The sequence below is a fragment of the Talpa europaea genome (genome assembly GCF_964194135.1).
Source record: "Talpa europaea genome assembly, chromosome: 5".
NCBI classification, from domain to species: Eukaryota; Metazoa; Chordata; class Mammalia; order Eulipotyphla; family Talpidae; genus Talpa; species Talpa europaea.
In genome coordinates this window covers 139,068,059-139,080,570 of record NC_140071.1, presented here as the reverse complement: position 1 = coordinate 139,080,570, position 12,512 = coordinate 139,068,059, and the positions used below count along the sequence as shown (strand labels likewise).

The 12,512-nt window shown below is 59.3% G+C and overlaps 1 protein-coding gene across 1 annotated transcript; it reads right to left on the bottom strand.

Moving 5' to 3' along the window:
• Positions 1–511: 511 nt before the first annotated feature.
• Positions 512–2,790, bottom strand: NKX3-2 (NK3 homeobox 2; the record flags this gene model as incomplete). Its single annotated transcript, XM_084233848.1, has 2 exons — positions 512–1,038; positions 2,328–2,790. The coding sequence occupies 2 exons, from the start codon at positions 2,788–2,790 to the stop codon at positions 512–514; spliced, it is 990 nt and encodes a 329-aa protein (XP_084089974.1).
• Positions 2,791–12,512: the final 9,722 nt, after the last annotated feature.

The following is a 12,512-nucleotide window of genomic DNA, read 5'->3' as shown; positions in this document are numbered from 1 at the left end:
GGGGTTCCACACCCCACTTGTAATAAATGCAATTTCCAAAAATAATAGATATGTAGATACACATAGATTGGTAGCATGGATACCATGAACTCGTGTGGCCAAGCGCACGAAGCTCCCGGCAGGCCTGACCTTCTGGGGATTCAGGCTACGTGGTCTCCAGGAGTTCTCTCTGCTCTGGGGGAAGGTCCTTCCCAGGCAGACACAATCCAAATCCAACATTGTCGCGGCAATAAATAACGTCCGAGGGCTTCCAGGCAGGTGAGGGGGCGTTGGGACCCCTAGGCCACAGGGTAGGCACCTCGGTCCAAGTTAGAAAAAGGCTCCCCCTCTGGGCAGGCTCGGGCCCCTCGGCCAGGTCAGGTCGCACGGCCAGGATAGCAGAGCCGGGGCTGCATTTCATTCTCTGTGGCCCCCTCGACGGTCGCCCCGACATAGCGCACAGCCCGCACGGCGTCCTCGGCCGCGGGGAGCTGGACCTCCGGGGCCTGAAGCTGTCTCGGCCCGGGCGGGCTCACTGGGTGCCCGCCGCGGCCGCGCAGGTGGACAGTGCCCAGCCCGGGAGGCAGTAGTAGGGGTAGTAGTAGGAGGGCTGCAGGGGCAGCAGCGAGGGCGGCCGCAGCACCTCGCCGGGCAGGTACTGTCTCTGGTCGTCGCGCACCAGCACCTTCACCGCCACCTTCTTGGCGGCGGGAGCCGAGGCCAGCAGGTCCGCGGCCATCTGCCGGCGCTTGGTCTTGTAGCGCCGGTTCTGGAACCAAATCTTCACCTGCGTCTCCGTCAGCTTCAGCGACGCGGCCAGGTCCGCGCGCTCCGGCCCCGACAGGTAGCGCTGGTGATTGAAGCGGCGCTCGAGCTCGAACACCTGCGCGTGGGAGAAGGCCGCCCGCGAGCGCTTCTTGCGCGGTTTGGGCGCCGCGGGCTCCTCCTCCTCCGCGCCGCCCGCCGGCCTGCCGCTGCCGCCCGCGCCGCTGCCCAGCGCGGACACGCGCGCGCCTCCCGGGCCGACGCCTTCGTCCTCGGCGCGCGGACTGCGGTCGCCTGCGGACCCCGGTGGGAACAGAAACAAGAGACTGTCAGTGCCCTGGAGGAGCGCGGTCAGGCCTCAGCTGCAGGGCGGGGTGGGCAGGGGGCGGAACACGCGTCCCTGGACACCGCTCGGGATCCTGCCCGACGCCCTTGGGCATCTAGGCCTGAGTGTGCCGGCCGGAGCTCGGCCTCTGTCTGCGCCGCCCTGTGACCGAGACCCTGCTCCCTGCTTTCTCTGGGCCCCTCTGGAACGTGGCGACACCGGGGTCCGAGCATTTTCGCGGCCCTCCCCTCGCCGCGCCGCGCCTGGGGCTGGTGGGCCGCGCTCCGGCCTCCCTCCTGGGGCTCACGGGTCTCCCGCCACGCGGCGCTGCTTAGCACAGGCCGTGGCTGCGCGTGAGGGGAAGGTGAGGACCGGATCGTGGGGACAGGAGTGTTTGGAGTCTCCCACCTAACCCCCAGGGTGTGCTGCGGGGGCGGTGGCAGGAGGCTGTGCCAAAGCCGTGGCGGGACTTGTCCCTCTCTCTGCAAGAGCGTGAGCTGAGGGCCGGGGGATTGGAGGTGATGGGTGGGGGTGTCTCTGCCTCAGATCCTTGCAGCCTAATCTGCATCCAGCTCCTCCGCCGTGGCGCGCTCGCAGCGAGGCCTGCTAGGATGCAGATTCCATCTGCTCGGGGCCAGCGTGAGGCCTAGAGCAGTGTTCACCCGCCTAGACGCGCCCGAAGTTCTCTGACCAAATGACATGCCAGCCTTGCACCGAGGACGTCGCCTTCCCTGCAGCACCTCCTGTGACCCCCCATCAAGCCCTTCTGCCTGCAGCTGCCCGCTGGGTTTCCTTGCAGCTCTTGGGTGCTCAGCCCAGGCAGGGCAGGGTCCCGAAGGACCTAAACAAGGCTGCCTCCTCCCAAAGCCTGGTCGGGTAGATCCTCCCGCTCCGGCCCCTTAGAGGCATCCCCGGCCACGCTGGGGTCTCCAGGCAGAGCGTCTCTGCTCCCTGGGCCAGAGCACTGGCTCCCCTCGGGCCCCTCGCGCTCCCCCCGAGTCGGCACTGGCGGTGCAGCCGGAGGCAGAGCTGCCGCAGCCGGTCCGGAGCGCACTGCCCCAGGACCTGGGGCTCCGAGCTCAGCTCCCGGAGGGCTAGGGCAGCCCCCGCAGCGGCCCCAGCTTCGGGTCTCCGCCAGGCCGGGGCCCCAGGGCGCAGAGTGCCGACCGCCGGCCCCCCCACTCCGCCCCGCCAAGTTGCTCCGCGCGCCCAGCCCTTCCGCCCGGCCCGGCCCCTTCCCCGCGAAGCCTCTGCGAACCTGAGACGCTGGCCGACATCTCGCTGTCGCTCCGGCCCGCGGCTTCCTCCTCCAGGTCCTTGGCGGCGGGCAGCTCGCAGACCGGCTGGCCGAGGCCCAGGGTCCCCCCCGCGCGCCCGGCTCCGCTGGCCCCCGGCGCGTGCGCGCAGCGCCGGCCGCCCTCGTTGTCCTCGCTCGGCGCCGAGTCCGAGTCCCAGCCCGGGCTCTCCGCGCTCTGCCCCGCGGCCGCCCGGGCCCCGGCGGGCGACGCCAGCAGAGAGTCCTCGGCGCCCCCCAGCGCGCCCGCGTCCGTCTCCCCAAAGAGCCTCCAGCAGCAGACCGCGGGCGCCGCGGCCACGGCCACCGCTGCGCCCCCGGGTGCCGGACGCCCGTCCGGCGCGGGCAGCCCGCCGCGCTCCTCTTTCTTGTTGAGGATCGCCTGGATGGAGAAGGGCGTCAAGGTGCCGGCGCCGCGCACCGCCATCTGCGCCGCGGGCCGGGCCGGCCGGGCGGCGGGGGCGCGGGGCCGCTCGGAGCTGGACGGAGCGCGCGGGCCGCGGCAGCTCGCGGGAGCCCCGCGCGCCAGGGCCCGGCAGCCCCCGCCCGCGCTGGCCGGGGATCCGCGCCCACCCGCGCCCCCGCTGGCGAGGCCCACCCCGCCGCGAGACCCCCTCCCCCAGGCCAGCGCCAGCCGCTCTCCCGCCCGAGCTCAGCTGGATTATCTCATCGCCTCGCGCCCCAGAGGCGGGCCGGGGGCTGCCCCCTCGCAGGACGCGGGGGAGGCCCGACGGGGGGCCCTCGGCGCGGAGCCCTCTCCTGCGCGCCTCCGGGGCGCACGGCCCGAGTCCCTGTTCCCCGGCGCCGGCCTCTCCCCCGCCTGCAGGACCCGCTCCCGGCTCGTCTCGCGCGCCCCCGCCGGGCCGGCCCGTCCGGAGCCCACCCCGAGGCGGCCGGATCCCGGAGGCGCGGGCACCTCTCCACCCCCTGCCCGGGTTTTATCTGTTTCTTCCCTTCCCCGGCGGCCGCGGCATCCCCCCGCCCGCGCGGGTGTCATTCCTCTGCGCTGAGTGACGGCCCCGGGCCTCGCCCCCGGGCGGGGCCGGCCCGGCGCCCGCGGCCGGCCATTGGCTGGGCCCGGCGGGGCGACGCCGGCCCAAACCGACAAAACTGGGCACGTTGCGCCGAGAAAGTTGGGGGCTGGCTTAACCCCTTCGCGCCCCGCCTGGTCTGCCGCGCGCCCGCCCGCTCCGAGGAGGTGCGCCCCGCAGCCTCGCGCCCCGGCGCCGCGGTGCTCGCCTCTGCAGACCGACCCGAACCCCGGCGCGCGGCGCGTTCGTGGAGCGGGAGTCGCGGTCCGGTCTGCATCTGCCGAGAAAATGCAAGATAACGCGGCTGCAGAAACCGCCCTGGTAGTTTCTGTTCTTGAGGAGACTCCTGGATGCGGAGAACAAAATGCGTATTTTTTCTCCTTCGTTGCGCAATGTCTCCAGTCCTTATTCTTTGCCCTTCAGCAACCAGCGAATTAAAATCACTCTGGGAATAGTTTTCTTTCCTCACCCGGTTCGATTTGATTCGATTTTTAGGGGGGATTGACAAGGAAAAAAGGTGGTGCAGTGACCAGCCAGGGCAGACGAGAAACTGGAAGGCAGCTTCGAGAGGGTTTCTGGAAATTGCCTGGTCTGTCCCTGAGTGGTCAAGACTGGGTTGAGTGGGAATTTGTTAAATTTTGCACCGTTCCATTTGATGTTCAGATACTCTGTTACTTGGGAGTGGAAGAAGATTAGAGAAATACGTTTGTTTAATATCATTATCTGGATTTGACCACAACAAGGATGGCGAACTGATGCCACATGCTCTTAAAAAATAAGAAGCGCGCTGCTTTGGGTTATAGAAAGAGCCCGCGCCACGACGCAGAAATGCTGTGAATGTGTCAAGGCAGTTATTGTTTGTGTTTCAATAAAAAAAAAAAATTGCGCAGGGGGCCTGCTCTGCCGTCTTCCACACACCAATGAGACAACTCGAACCGTTAAATAAATGTAAAGGACCGTGATTTCAATTTGGTAAATTGCTGGGGTTCTTGTTTTTGGTGTCACTAAAACAAATGCCATTCCCCCTGGTTGATTGTTTGGGGTCGCTCTTGTTCTGGAGGAAGTGCGTCCACTGTGTCCACAGTTTTCAGTCCAGAGGGGGGTGCAGTCTCTCTCCAGCCCCCCACTTCACCCCCCCAGGTGAGCTTCCTGGCTCCCTAAGCGCTGCACACTGGACCTGCATTGCCTGGTGTTGGGGAAAAGAAAAACCGCACCCTCCAAGAGGTCACTGCCCTTTATAACCCTCTGCAATGACGTCAGTTTTGAGGAAAAGGTGTCTGAGTTTGGGGGTCGGACCGGCGGGGGCTGGCGTGAGGGACGGACGCTCTTCGGGCAGGGAGGGGACCCAAGGGACTCTGACCAGGTTGCAAAGAAAACGTGTTCTTTCCTTCTAGCGCTGACCTGTGCTTGTTCCCCACATCACCCTTCCCCAGGGCCCCAGGGGACTTGTTGTTGTTCTCTGGGGCGCGCGCGAGAGGACACTGCCACGGGCGCTCCGGAGGTGAGAGGTGGCAGCCGGCCCTGCGCCCCGAGGCCAGTCTCTCCCGCGGCCGGGACGTGGCGTGGGCTGATCATCGAGTGAGTGGGGCGCGCAGACAGGCAGAGATGGTTGGGGGTTCAATGACCGAGTGGGAGAGTAAATTTGAGGCCATACAAAGACTTATTTGAAAATAATAACCCATTCTCTCTGCCCCCTCTTTTTTTTTTTTTAAAAAAAAAAAGAAACCCAAATCACAGTAGTTTCTGCCCCTGGCACAGCTGGGGCAGAGGTTTCCAGAGCCCGGAGACGTGCGGCTCAGTGCTGTGGGGCCGGCCGGGCTTTCGCGTGTCCACAGGGCAAGAGCGTGGCCGGAGGCCGGGGCGCCCGGGGAGGGGCGCGTGTCCTCGGGGCGGCTGCGGCGCGGCCGGCAGGGCCGGAGCTGGGGGTTGGCGGGGGACCCGCGCGGGCTGCAACTGCTGCAACGAGAAGCTGCTCCTAATAAGGGTCTGGGAGGGGAGGCAGAGGCGCGGGGAGCGGGGAGCGGGGAGCGGAGCCGGCCCGCGCGCCCGGGTGCGGCGCCGTCCGCGCGGCGTCCAGGGGGCTCGGGGCCGGGGATCGCGGCCGCCGCTCCGGGCCGGGCTTCCAGCCGGCGGAGGGCGACTAGCCCCGGCGTGGCCGCGCGCTCCAGGAGCCCGGGGCGGCCGGGCAGCTCCGGCCGTGCCGTCGGCGCCGCGCTCCGGCGGGGCCCGGGAATCGCGTCTCCGCGCAGGCACCTGGCCCGCGCCTTCCCGGTCTCCCCCCGGGCCCGGGCCGCTCTTCCGCCCTCCTCCCCCAGCTCTTTGCTCCCCGCAGCTCGGTGCCTGCGCGCCCCCTACTTGCGGCTGCCTCGCGCCCCCGCAGCGGCCGGGTCCTCAGCGCCCGGAGACCCTGAGGCCCCCGCCGGCCGCGGGCGGAGCGTGGGGCGAGGGCGCGCGACCCCCGGGGCGGGGGAGCCGGGAAACCCCACTCTCGGGAGCGCGCTGCCGGCCGTGGTGCTCGCCCTCGAGCGCTGGGGCCGGGCCGGGGGGCTCGTCCCGGGGTCACCTCCACCTGCCCCGCCGCTGTCCGTGCTCGCCCCGCGGGAACCCGCCCTCCCTGCCCCAAGGGCCGGCAGCGAGCGCCGGGGGCTGCTCCGCACCTGGAGGCCAGAGGGACTCAGCGCCCGGACGCGGCCGGGACCCGCGCCCCCGGGGTCAGCCCCGAGCTGGGAGAGCTGGAGCAGGGAGGGGTCCCGGTGCGGCTCCCCGGCCAGGGCCATCCGAGGCCGCGTCGGGAGTGAACATCTCCCCCGTCGTCGGGCTCGCGAGGGCGCCCCAAGCCTCGCCAGCCTCCCGAGAGCGGGGCGCCCCTCCCGGCCGCCCTCCTGGGCTCCTGGGCTCCGGGCCCCGCCAGGGCTGTCCACGCGCAAGGCCGGGAACACGGGCCGCGGGACGGGCGCTCGCGGGGGCCCAGGCGGGGCATCCTCAGACAAACACCGGCCGCCCACGAGGCGCCAGAACTCGCAGCCGGAGCGCGCACCGTGACCCCCATCTTACAGCCGGGGAAGCTGGGGCGCACGATCTAAATCCCTCTCCAAGGCAGCTAACCCGGGGCCCTCTGGGCCTGTCCAAGGCGCGCTCCACGGGACTGTCTGCTCTGGCCCACGTGCCCCGCAGACGTGTCTCTCAGCATCCTCCGCACCCAGCAAAGCTACGGTCTGCGCATGGGAACCTCAACCTTTTTAGGCAGAAGGACACGCACTGCTGCTCCCCAGCGCACCCCCGCGCCGGGGCCGGCAGGTGAGGGAGCAGCTTGTGCGTTCTGCAGGGTGGACGCTCAGGGTTTGCTCCAGGCCCCGAGAGGCCGTGATGGGACCTCACGGAAGACGCGTCCCCCCCTTGGGAATTCAGTTTTTAGTCGTGATCCTTTACCTGTACAAGCCAGCCTGGACATCACCTCTCAGGTCTGCAGGGAACCCCTCGGCCCGGGCCCGCCGGGGCGCCGTGGGGGGCGCGCGCCACCTAGCGGCGGCACGGGGGCTGCGCGACACGCACGTCTTGAAAGGTACCAAAAAAGAAAAGGTTTCCCAAAATAGGATGGTTTTGCCCCTAGTTTTATGTTTCCACAGTGGCACGCTAGGAGTGATTTAGTGGTGAGGTGTTCCATTCAAAAACTCACCTAGACAGAGTCTAGACTCCCCCACCCACCCAGATGCGCCTCTCGCAAGGCCAGGGGACAGGTGGGGTCAGCTGTAAGATGGGGGTGTTTGCAGGTCCCCCCTCCCCAGACATGCACAACGCTCCTCGGGGGCCCCTTCTGATTTAGGGCAGGAGCAATCCTGTGTGAGGCGCTGGAGACTTTCCATTTCTGTGGCTAATTTTTTCATGGAGAAACTGGGATATCTCAGGCCGACAGTCAGAAAACCCAGGCATTGCAAACAAGCCCATCTTGTCCTTCATGTTTTATTTTCTCGTGTAGGTTGTCTGTGGGTGCATGGTGGTGCTATTTTTGAGGAAGGTGGTTAAGGGGGGAGCAGGTGGGGTGCATAGAGAGGAAGATGTTATGTTTTCCACTCTTTGCAACCCATCCACCCTGCACAGTGTGATTTCTTCACATCGTCAACAACTCTCGATATTTTCTGCTTTTTGAAGAGTAGGCCTTTCAGTGATGTAAAGCATATCTCATTGTGGTTTCGGTTTTCTTTCCCCGCGTGTTTAACGATGTTAATAATGTTCAGAATATCTATTCATGTGCCTTTTAGCCCCTTGAGTCTCTACTTTGAAGAGAGGTCTCGTCATGTCTTTTGTCCATTTTTGGATTGTTGATATGTTGTTGAGTTTTCTGTGTTTTCTGGATACTAATGACAATTTGCAAATATTTCTTCCATTCTGTGGGTGGTTTTGCTGAATTCTTGAAGGACTTGATGGGTTGGATCGAGAGGTGAAGGGAAAAGAGTTACCCAAGATTCCTCCTAGATTTGCGATTCGGTGACTAATACATGTTGTTTTTATGAATGATCCGACCACAACTTAGTAATCTCTTTTAGAGTCACGTTGCAGAAGCTTTGAGACAAACTTTGAAATCATTTATAGATAATTTCCTTTATGAAATATTACCCTTTGCAAACTTTATCCCTATGACTGACTGATTTTTTTCACTTGTGAGCCCTTTCTTCCTGCCTCCCTCTATCCCTTTCTCTCTTGCTCTCTCTCTTTCATTCTTTATATTTTCTTTCTTTTCCCTACCACCCTGTGTAGGCCAAGTTGTTTACTAGGTGGGAAAGATTTGAGAAGCCTGATCAGGAAGGGGGGAAGGTATTGGTCTGAATATATTGTATATGAGTGCTTTATCAGAACGCCACATGGGGCGTGTGAAGCAAGCTACTGAACACACTATTTCATGAAGAGTCGGGGTTGGAGAGAGAATTGTGGGGATTATCAGACAATGGTGGATGAGCTTGCCAAGGGAATGACTATAGACGGACAAAAGAGAGCTCTGGGGATAGCACACTGGGTCATCCAAGGGCTGCGGTCACCTGTTCAGTAGAAAAAACCAGGTAAGGTATGTACTTGGGCAAGACAAGAGAGGAGAGCATGGCCACCAAGGGCGTGACGGGCTGTGTCTGTGCAGGCAATAGTAGGAGACCAATATAGGACCTTCCCGTGTGGCGTGGGGAAGCCACTGACCATGCCATGGGAGCTGTTTTGCAGGGTGTTGGGAATGAACTGGAAAGGGGACCAGATTGAAATGAGTTGAGGAGAGCATGGAAGGGAGAAAGCGAAGCGAATGGATGCAGGTAGCTTTGCAAACTAGTTTGGTCATGAAGGGTAGCAGTGTAGTGGAGAGGGGGTGGAGGGGATCCAGTGACTTGACATCTAGTCTAATTTTAAATTAAAAAAATGGAAAAAATGGCTGACATACAACCTTGTTGACATTTAAGGGTATATGTTCATTTCCTATATTTACAGTCTGTCATATGATGATACAGGTGTCCTTTCAATGATGATTAGCTCTTCTGTTTGTCACATACTGATCACTTTTTTTAGTTGAAATAATCAAGATTTGGTCTCAGCAAATTTGAAGATCATGATACAATACTGTTTTCTGTGTGTTCTACTGTCTTACTCATTGCAAGTTTGTGCCCTTAAGCAATGTCTATTCTCTCCCCCATCCTATCCGTACCCTCTAACCCCTCACCCACCCACAAGCCGAACCTGGCTACCATCATTTTGTGCAAAGAGATACTAGGATATGATTTTATACTGGTATAAATAATCCCACAGAGAGGGATAGTTGACATTGCAGGGAAGAAGAGAAAACTGCAGAAGCAAAGTCCTTGAAAAGTGCAAGGGTCTGGTCTCTGCTCAAGGGAGGGATGCAGAGATGTTTGCAGGCCGGCTCTCCGGGTGGCTGACAGTGAGTTAGTCCTGAGCATGGCCGGCATCTACTGGGCCTATGCAATGAGCCAGGGAGAATTCGGATGCTGTTTGTATATTCCTTTATTTCATTCTCCAATAACTATGAGGCTAGCTGAGTGCAGGCAGGGAGGCAACAAGGTGAGAAGTGGTGATTTGAGACCATGGAGAGGCGAGATCAGGTGAGGTAGAGCAGCAGAAATGCACTGAGGCGTTTGCCACACTCACAGGCCTAAGCTCTAGCACTTTCTGTGCAGAGAACAGGTCTTGGCATCTGTTAATGCATGAAACTTCTCCTCACATGACCCTCTGAGATCAGCAGGGCAGGGATCAGCATTTCTACTCACAGGTGAGGAACCTGAGCTGCAAGAGGCCAACGATTTATTCAAGGTCACGGAGAACACGGAGCTGCTAGGACGCCTGTCCTGTAAAACGCCCGAGCTCCCTTCAGCCTCAGTCACATCGCTGTTCCCCCAGCCTTTTAGCACAAATAACATATTTCACTGTCTTTTGTTGTTGTTAAATCATCTTCTGAGGCCAAACTTGGAGATGTTTATTTCCAAGATGGGATGTTTTGGACTGGGTTTGAAAGAGAAAGGGCCAGAAAGCTGCGCTGTCAGAGAAAGAGGCTCAAGCTGGGGCGGGGAGAGGGGCGCTCACGGGGGAGGTTTATGTCAAGAGCTGGCGGCTCTGTCACTGTGTCCGAGCGAGGGTGGCTAGACGCAGGGAGGGAGGCAGGATGTCGTGGGAGCACATGGGCTTGATGAAATGTCACATGAACAGACAGGGGCGAGGTGTCCTGGGAACTGTCAGAGGGGAACGCAAGGGCAGCTCGTCCAAACCGTGTCTCTGGAATCATCCGGATTCAAGTGGGGATGAAGAAGGGGTCTAGGTGGGGGCTAGGGGGAGGCAAATTCACTGAGCCAAGGCTCTCGCTGGGTTCCAAGAAAGGTTACATTTACTTTTTAAGATTCAAAAATGAGCAATTATATCCATGTAAACTTCAATGATGCATGTGGGGGAAGGGAGCTTCTTGAAGGACCAGGGATCGTAGAAATGACAGGGATGAAATTAACAGCAGTGTTCGAGGGTAAGCAGGGGACACATGAGCCCAAAATAGGAAAAGCCTTTTGCGTTCTCGGGGAATGCTTCGTCCCGGTTTGAAAAAAAATGTTAGCTTGACAATTTCAAGTAAGACTAACTGCAGGTTGACAAATCGATTTCCGCAAATAAAAACAGATCTGAGTTGTGATGATAAACTCATTTTGAAAAGATGACATTAAAAAAAAAATGAGCAAATGCTGCTAGTGGTCACAGGGAAGGCATTTATGAAACACCAACAGAGAGGATCACCGCCAGGAGATGAAAAGCTAAGTGAATGAGGACACCGATGATTTCTACAGAGGATGGAAACATTTATTTGGAGTTTTCGCTTCAGCCAGCTTTTGCGTATTAGCTATGTGTCAAGGCTCAAGCACAGCAAAACACCCAGCCTTGCCTGCTTAATTCCAGACTTGAATTGCACACTGACTGTGGCGCACGGCGGAGTTCCTGCAGAATAAAAGAATAAGGGAAATCCACAAGTTGTTCTTGGATGGAAATACAGGTACGGATAGAAGGGTGGGGTGCATGTGAGTCGCCCACGAGTGGCGTGTGCACTTTATGACCCTATTCTCTGCTCACTCCCAACCCGCTCTGCTATACTCTGCTTCGTGGTGACTGAAGGAGATGCTGAACATTGGTTTCTCTTTAACCAGCTGACTGCACGTCCTGTCAACTGGGGGCACTGAAAAGAGAGAAAGCTGAATTTGCAGAAGGGACTTGCTGTCCCCCCACTGCCACCGCATTACAGTCTGAGTGGGTTCTGGCTCCCAGTTTGCCCTCACTGGGAGCTGCTTCCCAGAGGGCCCAGATGTTGTCTTCAGTCTCTTCCCAGCCTCAGTCTTTTCTGTTTGTTGCCTCCTCCCAGCAGCGGGGAGGCTGGTTCCACTGTTTGACGTCCCTTTGGCTTTTTAGTTCTTGAAAGGCTGTTCCAGGGAATTCCAATACGCGATGACGTATTAAATAACCAATGTGGTTTCTAATGACTGATTGGACCAGGACTGATATGAGGTTGGGAACCATTTCCTCTAATGTAGTAGAAGGAATTTGGACTTCAATCCTAATCCCTGGGAAAGAAAGAAGGAGGCCTGCAGCGAAACATTCCTGTCAAAGTGCTCATGATGAGCCTCCGGGCAAAGAGCTGAAGGTGTTGCTGGTGCGTGTGGGGCCTCGGAGAAAGCCTGTGAGCAGGATGTGCCTGGTCTCTCTGGGGTGGCTTATGGCAACAACAAATGAGCACCTCCTCTTTGGATCTGTTGATTTATGGGGCTTGGCTCCCTGGAAAATGTCACACAGACGGCACAGCCATGTGGATACGCACGTGCCCTGCCTGACAGAAGCTTCGGCGTAAGAAACTGAGCAGCAGTTATTTTTCAGAAACCTCGTGTGTTGCTCTGGGCACGTGTGTCCTGACGAAAGGGCAGGCCAAGTAGGTTGCCGGCTCCAATCTCTCTGCTCCACTTGTGCAGAGAAGCCACTTCTGTCCTTGAAACGATGAAGCTTGATGCTGGGGAAGAGCTTTGATTGATCTGAGTCTGATGGGACACTGGTCCTTATGTTACTGCAGGGCCATTTCTGAGGATGCTTCCCGGGGATATGAGTGTAAACCAGCAAGAGGAAGATGTGGGATCTAGGTATTGGGGGAGTCCAAGGGATGAGGAGTGAAGGGCACCCCAGGATGACTCGAGAAATTGAGGTGTTGGCTGGTGTGCATGGGACCCAGCCTTGTACATATAGCACGATGCTTTCTGGCCTTAGATCCTCTTAGCACCTAGCAGCGCCTGGCGGATTGGCCTACTTCTTCCATATACCTGGCTTTCCTGGACCATGTGCTAATACAGCCTTTGTTTTCCTTCCATGCCCTCTACGAGACAGGCACCACCACCAGAAAAGCTTCTATTTGATCCTGAGTCCTAAGATACAAGGGTGACCCAAAAAATGAAGTTTCTATCCAATTCAATCAAAATGAAGGACTGCTCATGGAGAAGTTTAAAGGGAAAAAAAACCACCCACTGTGAATGTGGTTGGGGGTTTCTAGTCTATAGACACAAAGATTTATTATCCTGAGTATATAAAGCTACACATTTTATATAAAAACATATAT